This window comes from Pteropus alecto, unplaced genomic scaffold, assembly GCF_000325575.1.
Source record: "Pteropus alecto unplaced genomic scaffold, ASM32557v1 scaffold239, whole genome shotgun sequence".
NCBI classification, from domain to species: Eukaryota; Metazoa; Chordata; class Mammalia; order Chiroptera; family Pteropodidae; genus Pteropus; species Pteropus alecto.
The window spans coordinates 90,786-113,417 of NW_006494613.1; the positions used below are offsets into that span (position 1 = coordinate 90,786).

The following is a 22,632-nucleotide window of genomic DNA, read 5'->3' on the forward strand; positions in this document are numbered from 1 at the left end:
CACATTATTTAGTTTATCTGAGGCTCTTGTAATTGAACCTAAATTTGGTTAGATACTTTATATGAGCCTTGACCCACATTTTTTTCTTTGACTTAAATATATTGCTCCATCTTCTTCTATGAGGCATTACTATAAAAAGGTATAACTACAAAATGAATTTCTTTTTAAACGTGTGTTGGACTTATTTCGAGTTTTCAAAGAGATTACTCTTCTTTTTTTTTTAAGTCAGTAATATATTTAACATACCTGGAATTGGGAGGTCAAGGAGTCAATGACCTGCCCTCACCTGGAGAAACAGCACCTGCATAAACACCTAAAGGTCTGCGGGGCAGCGGGCAGGGGTGCTGCCAGTCTCACCTCGGCCTTGAACATCCAGGTCCCAGAAATTCAGGCTCTAGCCCCAGGCCTCTTGACTGAACAGAAGAGAACACGAGCCACTTTTTCCTGCCTCCTGCTCCCCCTTGGAGCTTCTTCTCTGTTTCTTTCTCTAATGTTGCTTGGCTCTTCTGCAAACTGGCCCCCTCCAAGCCCAGGCCACTTGGGAACCCCTGGAAAGGAGCTCTGGGCTGGAAGGGGTGACTGGACTTGGGTTCAGCTTCTCAGGGCCCCGTGATTGGCACAGGTGAGTAGCTCAATCAACGCTCCTTGGAAGCGGGACAAGCTGTCAATCACAGCTGTTGCCCATCGAATTGATTAGGGCCAAGCAAGGGGATCTCTCTTCTTTATTGCCTCTGCTATGTCTTCCCATGACACAGAAGCCCCACACTTTTTCCAGATAAACCATTCCATTTTCCTTCTCCTCTCAGCATGCAAGTCAAAGCCCAGGACCCTTCCACCTTCTTCAGCCTCCAGGCAGCCTATTTCCTACCTCTGCCATGTTTTCGTACCCACTTGCTGCCAATTTGACTGCCCTCCCACCACCCATTTAACCAGTGTCCTTATCCCATAGCCACATCTATGATCTTCGCCTACCTGCTCCAACACAAGCGGCCCATTCTCCACCTCCCATACCCTCACCCTGGACAGACTGCAGGTCCACAACAGGGCTTTGGACCACCAGCAAGCGCACTGTTCCTGGGACCTTGGATGCTGTCAAGCCCACTGCTAAACCAGGCTGGAGCAGCCAGGGACTGGGTCCTGGGGGCAGAGAGTTGGATATTATTTTATTATGCATGGCGAGCACCTTAGAAGTTGAGACACATGGCCCCTCCTACAGCTATAGGGCCAGGCACAGTCCCTTTCCTCCTGAGACCAGAAAATCAGAGGACGAAAGAGACTGAGCTAGGCACATGCGAGCAGGGCGCAGAGAGAAAGGCCTCTGTATGTCTTGAGCGCAAGGTTGGGAAGCCTCCTTGACTTCAAGAATCTTCATATGTCTGTATTAAACAGGCACAGCCATGGCTTGCCTCATTTTCCCAGCTGGAAAAATGGTAATTGGACCTGTTGCAATTACCTCAATCTCTAAAGAGCTAAGTACAAATAGGTTTCTGGCTGGGAGTTGACAGTGTCCATGTGTGTGTGTGATAGAGATGTGGTTCTGTGATATCCAGGCAGGTGGAAATATGTGAGTGCACTCATGTGTGTGCCTGGGTGAACATTTCTATGAGTGTCGTCATACGGTTTCTCTTGTGTTTAATAATGTGGGTGCATTGTGCATGGACTCGCGTAGGAGTGCAAAGCAGCAAGATACTTTTGGGGGTATCAATGTCTGGCAGAGTTTGTGAGTGTGTCATATATGTTCCCCAGAGGCATCTGTCAACATTTGGTTGGGCCTGGATGTGAAGGCCATGTGTCCCAAAGGAGGAGAATCCTCTCAGTCTCATTATGATTGTTTTCTGGGTGACAGATGATTGCTGGACCCCTGACGGTGAACACTTTTTATTGAACTGTCTCATCCGTGTGCTTGCCTCTTAAACCCAAAAACCCCTGGAATACATCTGTGCTTCAATTGAGAATCTGTATTTCAAAAGAGTCAAAGTAAGGAAAAGAAATCCACCCGATAAGATCCCCCCACCTGCACACACCTGAGCCCAGAATCATTATGATGGAGCTTCATGCACTGTCTCCCCACAACCATTTGGTGACCTGCAGCCTGCTCAGCCCAGGATCCACGTCAGGACCAGAGCTTCCTTTCCTGAGGTGGTGGCTGACACATCTAGTATCAAGGGCTAAGGGAGGCCCAGTCCACCTGAGGCCACAGCTTGGTCCAGGGCCCAGATGGCTGAGGGGAGGCCTGGTTGTTGCATCTCTCAAATGTTTTCCTCATTAGTGAGTCGAGAACCTTTCATTTGCTCCAAGGTTACCTCGTACTTCATCCTTTCCTTTTTTGCTTCACGTATGGAATTTTTCATGACCGTGAAAAAGGTATGCAAAGGGACACACATTTCCAGTGGCCGGCCTTAACTTTTAAGGATTCCAGACAAGTCAGCATTGGGCCTAGAGACTTTGCAGCACCGAGCAGCCACCAGATGAATCTCAGAAACCTTTCTTCCTCTGCCACCTTACTTCTCTTTTGATGTCTGAAAAGAATCGACTCAACTATTCATTTCGGAGGGTTGGCCTCGGGGAATGCCTTGCATCCTATACTGTCCCTTAAGGAATTTGGATGTTTTATGTGGAGCAATGATGATAAAGTTTCAGAGAGAGGAAATCACCTGGATAGGGCAGGGTTATAAAATATTTGGCATCCGCCTGGGTCCCCAGGAGCCCTTCTTTAGGCCAACAGAACAATTGGCTCCCAAGAATTCTTTGTTCTAAACAAGATTGTTCATTGTTCTTCAAGATTGAACCTTGTGAAAGCTATGGAGAAAGGACCAGGGTGTCCCTCTGTCAGCAGAATCACAGCCTCCTTTTCCTTTCTCTATTTCTCGCTCCCCTGTTCCAGAATGGATTACCCTATCCCTCTTCCCGCTCCCAAGAAGCCAACTTCTCAAGGAGATTCAAACACATCCTTTGAGAGTCTTTCTCATTTTCAAAATACAGGAAGAAGTTGATGGACACTATTTCAGGAAACACAGAGACAACGGTACTGCCGATCCATTTCAGATGGCACTCAGGTAACTCCAAAATCTTTGCTCTTCCATTCTGCGAAAGGATGGTAAATGATCTCATCGAATCCAAACAAGGTTCCAATGTGTCCAGAAATCTGTCTTCACGAGAATGCAAGACTAAGGTTTGGTGTCTCCAATCTTGCTGCGGTCTGTCCATTTGACATAATGAAATCTAGCAGGGATATGTGGCTTAACACCCTTACCCACATGTCAGGGGTACTGCCTTCTACTCCATCATCGGTCACCTGTGTGGGATGCTCAGCACCTGCTGCCTGGTGTGTCACAGTCTCCCAAAGGCTGAGCCCCTTTACACACATGTTGTTCTCTCCCTGCTGCCCTTAGGCTCTGACCACACAGTTCTCATGTCTAAATCTCTGAATTGGCTTCTGTTTGTTTGCTTGTCGGTGTCTTGCTCTCCTTTTTAAGTCCACATGGGAGTGAAATCATAATGGCCCTGTCCCTTGAGGTCTGACATAGTTCCCTTCCCTTGATGGGGAGGGGGACTCCTTGAAAGGGCCAGTGACAAAATGAATGGGCAAATTTAGGAGCTCCTAACTGGCAGAGGCCTGAGTTCCAGGTGGAACGCAGCTCTGAAATTCCCAGAGCTCTCCGGAGATCTCTTGTTTCTGGCCTATACACTAGTGGCTGGACCGGCCCCTGGCCCATAGCGGACAGCTTATGGCAAATAGAATACAGATGTGATCATGATTATAGAGGCCAATGCATGACTATGAAGGATAGCCTCCCAGCAGGCAGGCAGCTAATTGCTGACACCTGGCAAAGTACAGGGTAGGCATCCTGAGCCTTGATTCTCCTGGGGTCTCCAGGAGCACTGAGTTCTCCGAAGAGTGAAAAGCTGGTCCATCAGGTACACCCAGGGCTGTGACTGGGGATTAGGTGATTACATACACTCCTGGCAGCTCTTTTAAGTTTCTGTACTTTCTTGCTGCCAATTCTACTGCCCTTTCACCTCCCATTTGACCAGAGTCCTTACCTCCTCTACACAACCATTATCCTCACTTACTTGATCCAACACAAGTGGCCCATTCTCCCCCTACCTTATCCTTACCTTGGACAGTCTGTTTGTCCACAGCAGGGCATTGGACCACCAGCAAGCACACTGCTCCTGGAATCTTGGCTGCTGTCAAGTCCACTACCAAGCCAGGCTGGGGCAGCCAGGGACTGGGTCCTGGGGGCAGAGGGTTGGGTCATATTTTATTAGGCCTGGCCAGAACCTCAGAAGATGAGCCCCCATATCCCATCCACTAGCCAGTTGCCAGACACAGTCCCTTTCCTCCTTTGGCCAGGATGCCAGAGGGCTGAGGTAACCGGGCTAGGCCCAGGTGTCAGTGTCAGAGGTATTGCTGACTCAGAAGGAAAGGTTTGATGGTGTGATGCCCAACTGGAAGAATGCACAAGAGACATACATGAGGATGTAATGGCAGGCATCAATTTTATTGTATGGTGTGCAGTTCTATTGGGGAGTCTGTCTATTGCATGGGGCGCACTTGTCCTGCTCCTCTTTCTTGTGCTCCCCTTCTGCTCTCTCCTTCTGGTCTCCCCTTCAGCTCTCCAGGAGACCTCATAACTCCTCATATAGCAAAATACAAAAGTGGCATTCAGTTTATTGTGTGATACAATAAGCTGAATTATGTTTACCTATTTTCTAAATCTGGGGTCTTATTCATAGCCGGGGGTCTGGATCACAGCCAGATCTTAGACCAACCAGACCTTGGGCCAACCAGGCCTGGCACCCACATCAGGCATGCAGGGGACAGAAGAGAAAGGCCTCTGGAAGCCTTGAGAGCTTGGCTGGGAAGACTGCTTGACTTTGGGGGTCTTCATGTGTCTGTATCACACAGGCACAGACACAGATTGCCTCATTTTCTCAGCCGGCTGTGGGTGTGGTGGACCTGTTCCACATACCTCAGTCTCTAAAGAACTGACTTCAAATAGGTTTCTGGCTGGGAGTTGACAGTGACCGTGTGTGTGTGTGTGTGTGCGTGTGTGTCTGTATATGTTTGTCTGTGTCTATGTGTTTGTGTGAGATAGAGATATGGTTGTGTGATAGCCAGGAAGGCAGAAATATGTGAGTGCTCTCATGTGTGTGCTTGGGTGAACATTTCTATGAGTGTCTGCATTCGGTTTCACTTGTGTTTAGTAATGTGGGCGCATTGTGCAGGAACTGAAGCAGAGTACATGTGGGCCTCAAGAGACTTTTGGGGTTATTAATGTCTGGTAGAGTGTGTAAGTGTGTAAATATGTTCCCGAGAGACATCTGTCAACATTTGGTTTGGTTTGGGTGTGAAGGCCGGGTGTCCGAAAGGAGAATCCTTTCAGCCACGTTATGATTGTTTTCTGGGTGAGAGATGATTGCTGGACCCCTGGTATCGAGCAATTTGTATGAAACTGTCACGTCTGAGTGGCATGCCCCTGAAACCAATATCGCTTTGGGATCAGTCTCAGCTTCAATCAAGAATCTGAATTTCAAGAGTCAAAGTAAGAAAAAGAAATCCGCCCGAAAAGATTCCCCCGCCCCCACATACCTGAGCCCAGAATCATTAACATGGAACTTCATGCGCGGCCTCCCCACCATCCAGTGGCCAGCAGCCTGCTCATCCCAGCAGCCAGGTCAAGACCAGAGCCTCCTGTCCTGAGGAGGAGGCTGACACACCTAGTATCGGGGGCCAAGGGAGGCCATATCCACCTGAGATCACAGCTCTGTCCAGGGCCCAGATGGCTGAGGAGGGGGCCTGGCTCTGGCTTTTCTCAGATGTTTTCCTTGTTAGTGAGTCGAAAACCTTTCATTTGCTCCAAGGTTACCTTGTACTTCATCCTTTCCTTTTTTGCTTCACGTATAGAAATTTTTGTGACTGTGAAAAAAGGTCTGCGAGGTGACCCACATTTCCAGTGGCCTGCCTTAACTTTTAGGATCCTAGACAAGTCAGCATTGGACCCAGAGACTTTACAGCACCCAGCAGCCACTAGCTGATTCTCAGGCACTTTTCTCCCACCCTCAACCCCCTTCTCATTGGAGGTCTGAAAAGAATTGATCCAATGATCCATTTCAGAGGGTTTGCCTCGGGGAATGCCTCGCATCCTGTACTGTCCCTTAAGGAATCCGGATGGTTTCCGGGAGCAAGGACGATAGAGTTTTAGAGGAAATCACCTGGACAGGGCAGGAATATGAAAAAGTTGGCGTCCGCCTGGGTCCCCGGGAGAATCAATGGCATCCAAGTACCCTTTGTTCTAAACAAGGTTGTTCCTTGTTCTCCAAGGTTGAACCTTGTGAAAGCTATGGAGAAAGGGACGAGGGTGTCCCTCTGTCGGCAGAGTCACAGCCTTCTTTTCCTTTCCCTATTTCTCACTCCCCTGTTCCAGAATGGATTACCCTGATCCTCTTCCAACTCTCGAGGAGCCAACTACTCAAGAAGAGTCAAACACATCCTTTTGGAGTCCTTCTTATTTTCAAAATACAGGAGGAAGTTGACAAACACAGTCTCAGGAAACACCGAGGCATCGGGTCTGCCATTCCATGTTAAATGGCACACAGGTGACTCCAAAGTCTTTGATAGGTAGCTCTATGACAAGATGGAAAATGATCCCATTGAATAGGATCCATAACATGGTTCTTGTGTGTGGAGAAATCTGTCGTCACGAGAATGCCAGACTAGGGTTTGGTGTCTTCAAACCTGCCGCAGTCTGTCCATTTGACACAATGAAACCTAGCGGGGTTACGTGGCTTAACATCCTGCCCACTTGTCAGGGGCGCTAACTTGTACTCCAACATTGGTTACCTGCATAGGGTGCTCAGCACTCGCTGCCTGGTGTGTCATCATCTCTCAAAGGCTGTGCCCCATTACACACTTGTCATTCTCCCCCTTAGGCTCTGACCCACACCAGTCTCATGTTTGAGGCTCTGAGTTGGCATTTGTTTGTTTGTTTGCTTGTCGGTGTCTTGCTCTCCTTTTCAAGCCCACAGGGGAGCGATATCATAATGGCCCTGTCCCTTGCATAGTTTCCTTCCCTTGACAGTGAGGGGACTGCTCGGAAGGGCCAGCCGCAAAATAAATGGGTGAGTTTAGGAGCTCCTAAGTGGTAGAGGCCTGTGTTCCAGGCGGAACGCAGCTCCAAAATTCCCAGGGCTGTCCAGCAACCTCTTGTCTCCGGGCTAAACACTAGGGGCTGGACCGGCCACTGGCCCATAGGGGACAGCTTATGGCATTTGGGCAAATAGAAAGCAGCAGATGTGACCATGATTAGGGAGGCCAAGGAAGTCAATGTGTGACAGTGGAGGCTGGCCTCCAGCAGGGTGGCAGCTAATGGTCTCCAGGAGCACTGAGGCCTGTGGAGAGTGGAAAGCCAGTCCCTCTGGTCCACCTTGGGCTGAGGCTGGGGAGGAGATGGTGAGACACACTCTTTTCTGCTCCAGGACGGCCCTGCTATCAATAGATCCCCAGCTGTACACAGTAGTCCTGACCTGTAGTTTTCAGTTTAGGACACACAAATGGCACACTCACAGTGAAATGAAGCCACTGCCCATGGCCTGATCAAGGCCCTTATCACCACTCACCTGCCAGCATGGTGGTAGGGATGAAGTAAGCACATCTCATTGAAGGCCCAGGATAAGAGCTGGCCTTGTTATATCAAATGCCCTGGGCGCCAGGCTTGGAAAGGACCTGGAATTGGGAGGTCTGGGTTCACCACCCTGCCCCCACCCGGAGAACTAGCACCTGCCTAAACCCCTAAAAGTCTGAGGGGCAGCAGGCAGGGGTGCTGCCAGTCTCATCTTTGCCTTGAGCTTGAGTCACCGATATACATGCTCTTGCACCAGCCCTCTTGACTGATTGGGAAGTGAACATGAGCCACTTTTTCCTGCCTCCCACTCCCCCCTAAAGTTTATTCTCTGTCTCTTTTTCTGTTGTTGCTTGGCTCTTCTGCAAACTGGTCCCCTCCAGGCCCAGGTCACTTGGATACCCCAGAGGGAAGCTCTGGGTAGGAAGGGGAGACTGGACAGGGATTTAGCTTCTCCAGGCCCCATGTTTGGTACAGGTGACTTGCCCAATCAATCCTCCTTGGGGGAGGGATGAGCTGTCAATTAATCACCGCCATTGCCCATCAAATTGATTAGGGTCAGGCAAAGGGCTTTCTCTTATTTCCTCCACTGTGTGTTCCCATGACAGAGTTTGGTCTGGAGATTAGCAGCATTAACATCACCTGGGAATTAGTTAGAAATGCAATTTCTCTGACTCCACCCTAGATTGTGGAATAAAAAAAAAGCTGAGAGTGAAGAACAGCAAAATGTTTTATCAAACCCTCCAGGAGATTCTGATGTACACTCAGGTTTGTGAACCACTGCTTTAGTGTGAAGTGTCTATTTCTTTGGTTTAAGAAATATATAACTATAATGAAAAAGACTCATTTTCATTATAGTTGCAAATGGAGGGGCACTCACAGTACAAGTATGGGTTGATCATTGAATCCAGGATGTGATGCAGTTTTGAGAGCAACTCTCCATTTCTGTAGAAGCCATCGAACTGATCTAAACAATAGAAGATTCACTTGAGTAAGAGATTATATACTTTGTGTCACTTTGTTGTATGAATGCCAGCCTGTGACTGCCCTAGCTTAGCATATTCTGTGGGCTAAGTGCCAGACCATCGGTGGAGATGAGGGGTGCCCAGCAAAGCCCTGATAGTCTTCTGAGATCTCCACAGCTGGAACTCACTTCTGCTTGAGGCCGCTAAGATTCCTATTAACAACAAGGGTTTAATTAAAATAATGTGTCTTCTAGAGTTTCAGTTGTGATCAGGCTTGCTTTCAGAAAACTCGTAAAGAAAAGGTAAGTCTACATGGTCTGCCACCTCTCCAGGCTGGCATCTGCTGAAATATTTGTATTCCTCGCTGATTTTCCATAATCAGTTTCTACAGATTACTATTGCATTCTTGTGATTGCGAGCCTTTCCATCACTGTTCTCTTCATTTCCTCTTCTCCAGACTAGTGCTATGAAAACCCACCGAGGCTGTGTATGGCCCTCACAACCTTCATACCATTCTTGGTTTGCATGGGAAATTATTATTTCCACTCTGCCTTGGGGTACACCAGGAGGCCTCTTAAGGCTGCTCAGGCCCCATTGTCAATCCTCACCTCAGTGCCACTTCTGCAGAGTGTTTGGCATCTCTGTTGGCCAGCTGTTTGTTGTGTTGTTAGGTTCTGGATTCTTTAAATCTGAGATTTCTGTCATTTTGTCCTCTCTGGCCCATCTTGTATAATAGTGGAGAGCCTGAGTTTGGGCAGTACCAGAGCGCTTTCTCAGAACCCACACCTGCCCTCAACACCCTTACTTCCTTCCCTCAAGCCCTCCCTCTCTTATTGTATTTAGTACACTTTATCTAGTCAATGGTTTGGAAGGTGTTGACCCTGAGAAAAAAAATGCCTACCAAGTTGGGCTTCTAGTGGCTAACTGGGCTCAAACTTAAAAACAGCCTAGCAGCCATTTCTAAACAGAGGCCTCTCACACAAGCCACACTTCAGGGAGAAGCCTGCACTGAACTGCCTGCCTGCACTGTGTTCCTGCTGGCAGAGCCAACCCTTATAAAAGAGTACTTGGAATCATATTTTAACCAATAGAACTGAGACTTTCTCAATCCAACAAAAGCTGTGCAGAGATACCCTCATTAGCATCTTCACCAACCAGTCAGAGAAACTCCATTCCATCCAATCAGGACAGTGTCTTTTGAACTAATGAAACAGGATTTGGAGTCTGCATTTACATGAGGAGAGACCAATCCGGGACCAGGGGTGAGGACTTTTCTCTATATAAGTCAGTTCCTCTCTGGCTTGGGGAGCACACTTTCCCTTTCCACCAAACATGGAAGACTGCATTACTCCAGCTGAACCTGAAACTCCAAAAACATCTCACTGGAGTAGAGCTGTATAGTTTGAGAGGCACCTCGGCCAACGACCCCCTAATAGCCAAGCTATTTCATAATTGAGCTGTAAAACAATTGAGCTGTTCCACAGCTGTGCTATATCACAATTGAGCTGTCTGCAGTGAATAAAGTTTCCTCCTTTATCGTACCCTAAATTGGCAATTCCTGTCGGTGTTAAATTGGCTCTAATGACCATTGGTTGACAGAGGCCACTGGTCCCACCTGATGACATAGTTTTCCAAATCTTTTTGTCATAAAAGATGAGAATTAGGTTCTCTGGTCATCTTTTCCACAGAGGCAATGGGTATATAATTGCCTGGCTCCTGCTGCCTAATTTGGGAGAAAGGGTAACAGAAATTGCAGAAATAAGTTAATATATCAGAATATAAAATACAAAGAATGCGTGAGCCACTCGCTGTGTGCCAAACACTGTGATAAATGCTTTAACTGTATTGTCTCATTTAATCCTCTTGACAACACTCTAAGGTAGGAAATGAAGAATCTGAAGCCATGAGAGATTAAACAACTATGACTACATAACTATAAGGGAGGGTTCCATTCACTTGGGTCAAAGCTCATTCATTCAGCAACTATTTATCAAACACTTACAACATGTCAGGCCATGTTTTAGTTCTGGGGATATAATTGTGAAGAAGACAAAGTATTCTCAATTTGCTTATTTGTTAGAGGAGAGGGCAAAAGTAAATAAGAGGTAGAAAAATAAGGTAGGATAAATTGATAGAAAGTACTAGGAGTCTGGGGTGGAGGGTATATTATATGGAATGTCAGGGAAGTAATTATTATTATTATTATTATTATTATTATTATTATTATTATTATTATTTTGGTAGCAGTATGGTTTATTAAGCTGTGCCTTACTTAGTACAGGTGTTAAGGCTTGCCCATGATGCTCTTGATGTATAAAGCCCGGACATTCTGCTAGTTCTATTTGAGCAATGACACCAAGTAGATGTTGTACACAAGCTCATCATCTGTCATCTTCACGTGGCCAACAGCCACTGCCAGACACAGCAGCTTCTTCACCTGGAACTTGATGGTGGACTTTACTTCATCAACTTTGGCCACCATGTTCTCATTGTGGGTCAGCAAGGAAGGGAACTTGCCTGCCTTATTCAGGCCTGGGCCCAGGATTCGTGGGATCTGCTTGATAAGAGACTCTGAAGCCAAAAAGGCATCATACTTCATGGCCAGCTTCTTGACCAGTTTCTCATTCTTGTTGAGTTTTTTCAGTGCCTCAATATCCATGTGGGGAATATCCACAGCCTTAGCCTCCTCACAGTGCTGTTGGTTCCCCAGAACACATATGGAGAACTTTGGGCAGGGAGTGCGCTTAAGCCTGACGGTGCCCGAGAAGCGTTTGTCCTTCTGAGGATCATAGTTCTTTAAGCTGATCTACAGCTCCACTGTCTCCCAAATCTTCCAGTGTTTGCACTGGTTCCTATGCAGGACTTCCCGCACCGCCTCATAGAGGGTGTTGTGAGAGACTGCTGCTCATGATGCCTCCCACTGCAAAAATGGGAAAAGAGAGGAAAGTAATATTAGAAAGGACCTGAAAAGAAGTGGGGGTAGTAGGTCATGGGAAGATCTGGGAACAAGTTTAGGCAAAGAGAACAGGAAGCACTAAGGTTCTAAGGAGAGAATGAGCAGAGAGTGGGCTTCTGTGTCTAGGGTGAAATGAAAGAGAGTGGTAGGAAATGGGGTTGGAGAGAGATAATGAGGTCGGCCAGAAAATGTAGGGACTTGCTGGCCAAGCAAAGAAATATGTTTTCATCTGAATATCATGGGAATTCGTTTGAATATTTTGAGTGGGAAAGTGATGCTAGCTCTTTCTCCTCTTATTTTAGGTTTTCAAACAGATATTTATGAAGTAACTGCTATGTGATTGAGGTTCATACAATGAGCTTTGTCTCTAGCAATATGATTTGGAGTAGATCTCTTAACCATTGTATGTCTTGTGGTCTTAAAAAAAAATCCACATGTTTAAAGTATACAATCTCATAGATAATGATATGCGTACACACCCATAAAAACATTACCAAAATCAAGTTAATGAACATATCCACCACTCTTTAAAGTTTACTCATGCTCCTTTTTAATCTCACCCTCACACCCATGTTCCCAACTCAGAGCTAGGTAACCACTGCTATCTGTTACTATAGATTAGTTTGTATTTCTAGAAATTTATATAAATAGAATCATTTATATAAATAATTGTATGTACTATTTTTAACTGGCTTCTTTCATTTAGCACAATTATTTTGAGATCTATCCATATTGCATGTATCTATCTGTTCCTTTTCATTGCCGAGGAGTAGAATGGTTGGATCACATATTAGGTACATGTTTAACTTTCCGTTTCAAAAGTTTTTGTACCATTCAACATCCACACTAGTTGCTCCATATCCTTGCCAGCACTTGTTATGATTCACATTTTTAATTTTAATTATAGCATATGTGTAGTGTTTTTTAATGTTGGTTTTGACTTGCATTTCCCTAATGACTAATGATGCCAGGAACATATGTACTATTGCCAGATGTGATGGTGTTAGAAGGTGGGGCCTTTGGGAGGTGATTAGGACATAAGAAAGGAGCCCTCATGAATGGGATTAGTGCTCTTATAAAAAAAGATCCTACAGAACTCCTTAGCCCCTGCCAGCAAGTGAGGAGGACACAGCAAGAAGGCAGCAGTCTGCAAAGCTAAAGAGAGCCCTCTAATTCTGGCAACTTGATCTTGGACTTCCCAGCCTCCAGAACTGTGAAAAATAAATTTCTGTTGTTTAAGCTATCTAGTCTGTGGTTTTTTTTTTATAGCTACCTTAGCAGCCTAACACAGCCTCCCATAAAGAAATGACAGTGTGCCCACTGCTACCTCTGCATTTGTAACAGGATTACAAGTAGGCAGCCCTATTCACAATTCCTAACAAACACAGAAACTAGACATATCCCTCACCTTCCCTTGGCTAGCATGTCTATTTTCTAAGAATCTTAGATGAGCCAACAGTAGGGTCCCTTCTAGTAAGGAAGAAGTGGTATCTCCAGAAGGTTTTGGGGTTCCAGGCTTTAAACAAATCTTAGCCTCTTTCTCCAAAAAAAAAGACTTTTTATACAGGTGAAATTACAATGAAATTATACTTTTAGTTTTGAAATTTTATTTTTTTTACCGAAATTGTAATTATTTATTACTGAAATTGTAATTTTCAGCCTTAAGGGAGAAAATGAATTGAAAGGACAATATGGCAGATATTAGTAGAAGAAAAAGAGTGTTCATGAATATGGTATCTAAAACAATATGGGTTATTGTTTTATTAAATGTGGGTTATTAGGCTGTTTTATTTAGCAGCCTTCTATGAGTTTTCAGCCCTCACTGGCTGACCAGAGCAACCTGCTTGTCCACATCTCCGCCTCACTGAATTTGATGAACCTGTTGTACTTTATTCATCTGAAGGGCACAGAATTTGATGAACCTGTCATACTTTATTCATCTGAAGGGCACAGAAAATAGAGGCAGAATTTAACTTCAATCCAACTGCACCTACTTTGTAAATTCTTGGGAGGGCTCATGAGGGTCACTGAACTAGAAATTGGCTAAAGAAAATTTTGCTTTTTTTTTTTAGTTCTGTCCCTGTGTGCCAAAAGCAACAGTCCTAACTCTATACTTATATGTACATTTTCTGGATGAATTAGAAGAATTAGCCACAATTCCTGCTTCATCTAAATCTGTAAAAAAAAATGAGATCGCAACCACAAATTCCATGTTCCAGGTGTTAGGAATGGAAACAGGGTACAGATTACAGGATAGTTTAGGACTGAGAGCCAGCGAATTACTGGCCCTTAGTACTATCCTCTGGGGCGCAAACTAATCTCTTGTTAAATACTTGGAATACTAGATGATGTGCACAGATTCTTCCATTCGGTATTTTACTTTATTTTTGGCCAAGCACTTTCTAGCCGTTGCTCTTTCCAACTAAACCATTCTAGAATTTACAGTATTTCTGAGCAATTTTACTATGTGTTTAGCACAGAGTCTAGCCGTGTGCACTTCATTATTGTTTTGCAGCCCGATCCTCTAGAAGCTCATGATTATTGGGGAGCTTATGCCCCCAATAATCATGCCCCTGAAGCAAGTAGGAAATAGTACATGAGAGCAGATGATCAAATGTTAAAGCATATTCAAGGGCCTAAACATCTCTCCTAGCCAAAAGTGGTAACGTGAAAACACGAAGGGAAGGACATTGCGGTGCCTGCGCAGGCCGACCACAGAGCACAGAGCGTTAGCAAGACTGGCCATCTGAATGCAAGGCGCTGGGACCAAATGCCGGTGGGGTGCGGGCTCGGGCGGAGCTGAGCAGGTCGGGGCGGGATGGGTGTTACCACTCTCCAAGCTCCAGCCACGAATGGCAGCGGCCTCTTTAAGAAGCGGAACCGCAGGCTGGCCGGGCTGGAGGTCACATGACTCGGCTCCTTGCAATCGCTCGCGGAAGTGGTCCCTCCTCCGCAACCCTCGCGGGGTCTCCGGGCGCCCTTCGGCGCCGGCAGACACAAGCGAGCACCGCCGTACTGGCACGCTGCTTGTCGCCGCAATGGTGCAGTTGTACAACTTGCACCCATTCGGGTCGCAGCAGGTAGTGCCCTGCAAGGTGGAGGCGTTCGCCGTGGCCGGCCAGGAGCTGTGCCAGCCGAGGTGCACCTTCTCCACGCTGGGCCGCGTGTTGCGCTTGGCTTACAGCGAGGCTGGTGAGTAATGACGGGACCAGGAGGCACCTGAGCCCCTACCCACTGTTTGGGGCCTCCTTCTTAGCGGACCAAGCGTCCTCGGCACCTCTGGGTGGGAAAGGGGCTTTGTGTTTCCGGGAACTTGCCGGATGGTCTCGCCTGGTGGCCCGGCTGGTTACTGAAAATACGCTTTGCCTTGCGGTTGTCGTGGCAAGCACAGATGAGAGCCTGCTTTTAGGGGGCGGGGATGCTGATTGCTCCCAGTTGCCTGGAGCCCTAGCCAGAAAGGCCGGTGGTTGAGTGGCTGGGTTCCACTCAAACCAGACACTTTAAACAATAACAACAACAAAACAAAGAAAAAAAAAACAAAAACCTTTTCGTATGGAAAATTTCAAACACATATATCTGATAAGGGATCCAGTATATGTAAAGAACTCTTGTAACTCAACAACGGAAAAACAACTCAATTCAAAAACGGGGAAAGGATTTTAATAGACATTTCTCCAGTGTTCAACAGGCAAATGAAATCATTTTCAACATTACCAAGGAAATGCAAATAAAAAAGTGAGTAACTTGCAGAAGAGAAATTATACATTACTGGTAAACATAGAAAAAGATGGCTTTATTAGTGGCCTGGAAAATATAAATTATAATAACCATGAGAGTCTGTGTCCCCCTTCATATCAAGTCCATGCTAATGAGGATGTAGGAAAACAGACGTCAAATGGTGCTGCTGGCAACATGAATTTCTGATATGTAATTGTGATAGTAATCTGCCAGTATCTATTAAAATTTAAAATGTACCAGCCCTTTGGCCCAACATTCTCACTTTTGGGTGTCTATACCATTGAAACAGCCTTCCAGTAAATAAATATGTAGGTATAGGCCTATTCTTACAGCATGAAGTATGGTAGTAAAAAAAACCAAACAAATGAAAAACAACTGTGAATACTTGAATGTCTATCAATAGGAGAATTGTTGAATAAATTATGGCACATGTATATATAGGATATTATGCAGATATTGAAAAGAATGTTAACTATCCATGTATTGACCTGGAGGGAAAGATTTATTGGTAATTTTTAAAAGTTGTAGCTCTTTACATATATTTAGTGTGATTTCATTTTGGTAAAAAAAAAACAACAACAACAAAACACTCTGTGATCTATGTTTAAATGAGATAATGATGTAGAAGGGCAACATGCCAGGCTACGGGTGTTAACATTGGCTCCTCATGGATTGGACTGCAGGGAAGAGATCATTTTGCTTTTCATTTCATATCCCTTTACCACTTGGACTTCTCACAACGAAAAGTAATTACAATTTTTTTTTTTAATTTAAAAAATTTAGATCAACAATTAAGAGAAAATTAACTTGGATTTAAATTTTATTTCGTATGTACAGCTTTATCCTATTAGAGTTCACATGAAGATGTGAATTTGTGGGAAGGAAAGGGATTGTAGTTCTCACCTCAGAGTTCTTTAATTTATACCTAATCTAAACAGATTAATACTACTGAACTCTGTATATCATGAGAGCTTTGTTGGAGTTGTAGATTCAGAACTATAGTAAACATTTAAAGCTAATATAAGGAATAAAATGTGAAATTTCTATGTAAGCATGAATAATTAATGGGTATCTTAAGACTTTTGAATGTAGAGAGATTGTATTTCAGAACCCAAATTCTTAATATCAGCTAAAATATACCTAAGGTCCTGTTACTTAGGGTTTTCTTCTAGTCAGTCTTTAATTCAACCATTCACATTAAGATTCATTAATAATTCCTTTTCATGAAGCAAGGTAAGTGGTTCTTAATGACAAATTTTAAGTGTAATCTTATTTCCTTTTCAGGAGACTATTTGGTAGCAATTGAAGAGAAAAACAAAGCTACATTTCTGCGTGCTTATGTGAACTGGAGAAGTAAAAGGATTGAGAACTCCCGAGTGTGTATCCGAATGGTTGGACATAATTTAGAGGCACCCTTCCGCGAAACCTTCAGAGACCAGATGTCTATTGTTGAAATGCCACTTTCTGAGGCTCCCTTGTGCATTTCCTGTTGCCCTGTGAAAGGAGACCTTCTTGTTGGCTGCACAAATAAATTAGTCTTATTTAGTTTGAAGTATCAGATTATTAATGAAGAATTCTCAGTATTGGATTTTGAACGTTCTTTAATTATACACATACATAATATCACTCCTGTTGAAATTTCTTTTTGTGTTAGCTATGTCGCTGTCATGTCAGACTTAGAAGTCTTAATCCTAAAATTGGAGTCAAATCCTAAAAATGGAGAGAGTTTTAACCACCATCCACATAAGACCAACAATCCGGCGAAACAGGCAGAAGGTAAATGATGAATTTAGCTTGCTTGCTTGTGTAAGTATAGAGAAAACACTTAACTTCTGGCAGTCTCTGAAGGGCTCTAGTATATCTATTGTCAAGCCACATTATTTATAGATTTAGTTATTCTTAAAACATGGGATTTGGGTTTATGATCTGGTTACTTGTGTCTTATTCTATAGCATGTACATGTATTTCAATAATATTTGTCAATAGAAATAATGGAACAACTACTGCTAGATGAGGAGTTTCTAGTCCCAGTTCTCATATTTACTACTTGAATACCCTTGGACTTGGAATACTGTTTCTGAGTTTCAGTTTCCTCGTGTAAAATGGGGATGATAGTAATAATAAGTCCTGTGTACTTCATCAGTTGTGAGGATAAATGAGCAAGTGCTAAGACTTCAAAACCATAGTGCCTTGTGAGGTGTGTGTGTGAATAAATAAATAAAATTTTTACATGCCTATTGGTAGAGGGGATGTTGTGAAATCTAATTTTCATTCAAGTAGTATTTAAAGTTATTAAATTCTTTTTCTTAAATATTATTTTTTAAGGCATCAGTAATGAAACTTTGCAGTCTGAGTCAGATGATTTTGTTATTTGCCAAAAGCCCATGGAACTTCTTGGTGAAAAAAGTGAACAGTCTGGAATATCTATTACACTGGAATCAACGGGATTAGATGATGAAAAAATAAATTATTTCCATGTTCAGCACCTGCTCTATAGGTATTGGAAAGCTTTGATTCACCAGCATTTAATATATATTTACCTACTTAAAGTACATGGAAATTAGATCTCTCTCTCTCTCTCTTTTGAAACTCACAGACGTTTTGCTCCTGATATTTCATCCTATGTCTTATCTGATGACATTAAGTTGCATTCACTTCAGCTGCTACCCATTTACCAAACAGGTAAGTATGACAGTCATACTGTGCGGTAAGGTAAGAAAGGCTCTGGGCTGGGAGGGGAGACTGACATGGGTAATAGGTTAGGTTCTTCTACAGAACCTTGGACAAGTTCCTTAGCATATCCCTGTGAGCACTAGAAAGGGAAGTTGGGTCTGCTAGGAGAAGCCATGGAGAGGACATAATAGACAAAACCCATTTCCCTTTTTGAAAAATGGTCACTAGACCCAAAAAGGGAAATCAGAGTACTATTATAGCTGAGGTTTATCTGGGTTCCAGCTGGGTATTTGGCAAAGCTTCTCATGATGGCCTTGTGAACTAGGTGAGGAAATGTGGACTGAAGGGAAATTTATCCGGAGCAGACTTTTTCAGCTTGCTGCACATTGGGCTTACTTGGATGCTTTTAAAAATAGTGATGCTCAGGCTCTACATGCTGGAGATTCTGACATGGTCAGTTATGGAGCCTGGATATTCGTATTTTTTAAAAGCTCAATAGGAGTGTAATGGGCAACCAAGACTGAGGATCAGCATTGGGTTCTGTGCTTAGTCCTGGCCTGCTTAACATCTTTAGATGTTGCCTAGAGAAAGATATAAATATTATTCTGATTAAAAGTGTTTATAACCTTCAGTTACTTTTTTGTTTCTTTTAGTAGATATTTATTGAGTGCCTACTATGTTGAGTATTATGCTGAATACTAGGGAACCAGTAATGAGCAGAAGTAGGCAAAGTGCTTGCACTCATGGAGCTTGTTGTTTCATGGAGGAAGCAGACAGTTCATAATCGGTTAATCACAAAAAGGCTTCCATAGTTAGACACTGAAATGAGTGCTCTATGGGAAAAGAACCCTGCCTTGAAAGCCTATAACAAAAGATCCTGACCTTGTCTGGTGGTTAGGGCACGCTTCCTAAGAAGGAAGATCTGAAGAGTGAATTGGTGCTGGTTTGGGGATAGGGTTGGTACAGAAGCAACAGCAAAGGCTTTATGGCAGAGAGCGAGTCTTGTTTGAGGAACTGAGAGAAGTAAAAGTGGGAAGAGTCAAGCAAGAGAGAAGGGGTTGTGAGATGAGGTTTAAGACTTTGCAGGGACCATAGCCATGTTAGAGGGCCAGCCAACACTGTATCCAGTGGCTTCTCATGACACGGGATAAAATCCAAAATTGTTTCTATGTTCTACCTGACCCTAATTCTAGGCTTATCTTGTCCCACTCACCCTGCTTACTGTTCTCCATCCATAACGCCTTTCTCTTTTCCTCAGCTATATCAGGTGCACTCTTGTATAAGACCTTTTGTTTACTCTTCCTGTGCTTAGAATGTGCTTCCCTCAGATCTTGCATGACTGGTATCTTTGAGTCACTCAACTCAGCTCAAATGTCACCTCACCATAGAGGACTTACGTGACCTCTTAATTTAAACTGTTCCTTCTCCACATACTGCAGAGTGTGTTTATTCACCACCCCAGTCTCCATTGCTAGAATGAATGCAGTTACCTTGTCTTGTGCACTGTATCCCCAGAACCTAGAACAGTGGCAGTTAGTCGTTATCTGAAGAATGTTTACTTAATAGGCAAATGAATGAATAAGTAGTGCATATTTGAGGTGGGCAATAATGGATGAGTAGAGCTTTTAGAAGATGGAGATTTTAGTGAGGCACTACATAAGGAGAACCAACATGTGTAGGGTATAAAAGCATCATGTGTGTTTGGAGATTAGCAAGCAGCCCTGTCTCACTGGAGCATCGATGTGCATAGGAAAGAAAAGGGAGAAAAACTGGAAAGGTTGCTTTGGGCCAATTGTAGGGAATGCAGAATTGGACTTTCTTCTGTTATTAATGGGTATCCTTGAAGAGTATCAATCAGAGCTATATATTTTTTTAAAAAGTTTGATTATGAAAAGTTTCAAGCACTTAGATGTAGAGAAAATAGTGCAATAAATCCCATGTACTCATCACACAACTTCAACAGTGTTGCCTCATGACTAGTCCCTGCTCTGTGCCAAGTTATTTAGATGTGGAGTTCATACCATTTGAACCATGAATATTTCAGCATTTCAGTGTTTCTAAAAGAAAAAGATTCTTTTATTTAAACAAACCTAAAATACCATTTTACTTTAAAAATTCATTGATATCAAATATCCAGTGTTCAAATTTCCCTGATTGTCTAAAATTTTTTTCTTTAATTCATTTAGATTGATTCCAAGTAAGGTTCATACATTGCAATTGTTTACTGTGTCTTTAAAGTCTCTTTTAACAGTAGGCTCTCCCTCCTTCTCTTTACTTTGCAATTTATTTAGCAAGAAACTGAACTAATACTGTAGAATTTCCCACAACCTGAACTTTGCTGATTGACTCCCCACAGTGTCATTTAATATGCTCTCCTGTATTTCCCTGTGATTTGATAGGTCTGTCTAAAGCTGCACTGTTCATTATGGTAGCTAGCCAGCCATTAGCCACATATCGCTATTGAGCACTTGAAATGTGACTAGTCTAAATTGAGATATACTATAAATGTAAAATTCATACTAGATCTTAAAGACTTAGTACAAAAAACAGACTATAAAATACCTCAAATTTTTTTGTTGATTGTTGAAATGGTAATATTTTGGTTTAGTTGGGTAAATAGAATATATTATTAAAATATTGACAGTTTTTACTTATGTAAATGTGATTACTAGAAAACTTTAAATTACGTATGTGTCTCACATTACATTTTTTTTGATGGTGCTAGTATAGAATTAGGCTGGATCAGATTATTATTATTGTTATTATTACTACTATTACTTTGAGGCTAACACAAGTAGTGTTGAGTCTTTTGGAAGGTACATAGTATCTGGTTGACTCTTTTTGCGATGTTAATAGCCCTTAATGATTATTACCTAGATCAGTTCATTTATTAGGGGTTACAATATGGTGATATTCTAATTATATCACTCTCTTTTTATTTCTTACTGGCATTCTTTTATAAAGAGCAATTTCCCCTAAACAACTCTTTGGTTATCTACTGACTTACTTTTTTTGTATAAAAAAGTCAAGATATTACTTCCCTTTATTTACTGGTTTCATTTTTTTTTTTTTTTTTACCCTTTTTCATACAGGTTCTCTTACTTCTGATAGAAAAAATTCATCTCAGGAAAAAGAGTTGTTGAGTCTCTTTTGTTTTTTCTCATTACCTCATGTGGGCTATCTCTACATGGTTGTCAAATCTGTTGAATTAATGTCAATTTATCAATATCCTGAGAGGTCTCAGCAGGCAGTGCTCACGCCACAATTTTTGCATGTCATCACAAGGTATGGTACAATATCACTTGCTGGCTTTTGAGTCACTTGTTTTTCTGTAAATTCTTGAGATGGCTTCTAAATCTTTAAAAGAGAATTGTGTGAACCAGTATATAGCACTATAAATTAATGATATTGTCTGTCTTTTGATGGCCCATACCTACCTTTTTAATATCAATGATTTAGATTCTGGTTTTGCCTTTGTTTTATTTTCTAGATTAGATGAGAATCTTTGTAATGAATTATAAGGTTCTTAATGAGGGAAGATTTTCATAGGGAATTCCAGTGAAAAGTCAGTGAGGCCAGTCAGGGCATCTCTAGATTTCTTTTTAGATTTCCTAATTTCCTTTTTCACTGCTTTTATATCCTTTCTGTATGGGTTATTTAATAATTATTTAAAGCTGTGAAGGGGCCAAAAAGACTATCTGATTCTACCCTCTAATTAGTACAGATAGAGAAATAGTTCAGAGGTTGGGATTGGTCAAAGTCTTGTTGCTAATTGGTGGCAGATGTATTGTGAGTCACCTTATCCTAGTATGCTGACATGTAAACTGGGTTCCCAAGCAGGACTTTGATCTCATTTCCTTTCATCTCAGCAGTAAGTGATACTTTTGGTTCTATTTCCTGTTTTTTGAGCTTAGATTATTTGCAAGGATTTGCGCTGGGTCCTCTGGCCGAGCAACCATGAATAAGGTACACCATCTTCTTTCTAAAGCAACAGCATAGAGAGGGCCAGAGATGCATACGCAAGGCACAAATACTAAGGGATTTGTGAAAAATGTCTTAAGACTTCATGAAAGTGGAATAGGCACTGGGAGGAGATAAATTAACTTCTGGCTAAGACATATGGGAGAGTTTTTTGTGTTTGAAATGAGGCCTGAAAGCTAGTTAGAATTCGACAGATGGATATTGGAAGAGAAGAGCATTATACATAGAAATAAGACTAAAAACAAAGTCTAAGTCCAGTTTTGTTCCCCTCTCCTCCCACTCTGGTGTAAAGAGAAATTGTGTGTTTCTTAAGTGGACATTGTTGAGGTAGCTAGTCTTCTCAATTTCAAAAGTGTTGCGTAGTGATATTCTTTAAGTATGAAGAAGGTGAAATGTAGCTCAGGGCTTTGAAAATTAAACTAAGGAATTTTTTAAGGTTTTGAACAAAGAAAGCATTGCTTTAGGAAAATTAATGGTAGCTATTATGGAAGTTGGATTGAACATGGATAGGTTATTTAAGTGGTTCAGGTAAGGATAATGAGGGGCCGGGCTACGTTTGAGCAGGGCAGTATCAGTGAGAGGAGTAAGAAGAGTATATGGGAAAGTCTTCGGCAAGAGAATGACAAGACTTGCATCTGATGGGATAATGGGAATGAAGGAGGCATGAAAAACCCCACAACAGTTTTGAACCTGC

General features: G+C 42.9%; 1 protein-coding gene and 1 pseudogene across 6 annotated transcripts in view; one reads left to right on the plus strand and one right to left on the minus strand.

Annotated features, from left to right (window-relative positions):
* Nucleotides 1-10,874: 10,874 nt before the first annotated feature.
* On the minus strand, nucleotides 10,875-11,948 carry LOC102884474 (annotated as a pseudogene).
* Nucleotides 11,949-14,453: 2,505 nt separating this feature from the next.
* Nucleotides 14,454-22,632, plus strand: part of HPS3 (HPS3, biogenesis of lysosomal organelles complex 2 subunit 1) — a 30,565-nt gene continuing 22,386 nt past the window's right edge. For 4 of the 6 annotated variants that reach the window (XR_001518169.2, XR_003044368.1, XR_003044367.1 and 1 more), the window contains exons 1-5: nucleotides 14,454-14,738; nucleotides 16,569-17,060; nucleotides 17,610-17,781; nucleotides 17,881-17,966; nucleotides 21,050-21,242. Coding sequence is in view for 3 of the 6 variants with exons in the window: in XM_015600199.2 (XP_015455685.1) it covers nucleotides 14,585-14,738; nucleotides 16,569-17,060; nucleotides 17,610-17,781; nucleotides 17,881-17,966; nucleotides 21,050-21,242 (1,097 nt within the window). In the remaining 3 variants the exon portion in view is untranslated. Of the gene's footprint in view, nucleotides 14,739-16,568; nucleotides 17,061-17,609; nucleotides 17,782-17,880; nucleotides 17,967-21,049; nucleotides 21,243-22,632 lie in introns of those variants that run through there. The other 2 variants (XM_006926202.3, XM_015600200.2) reach the window with 2 other exon arrangements.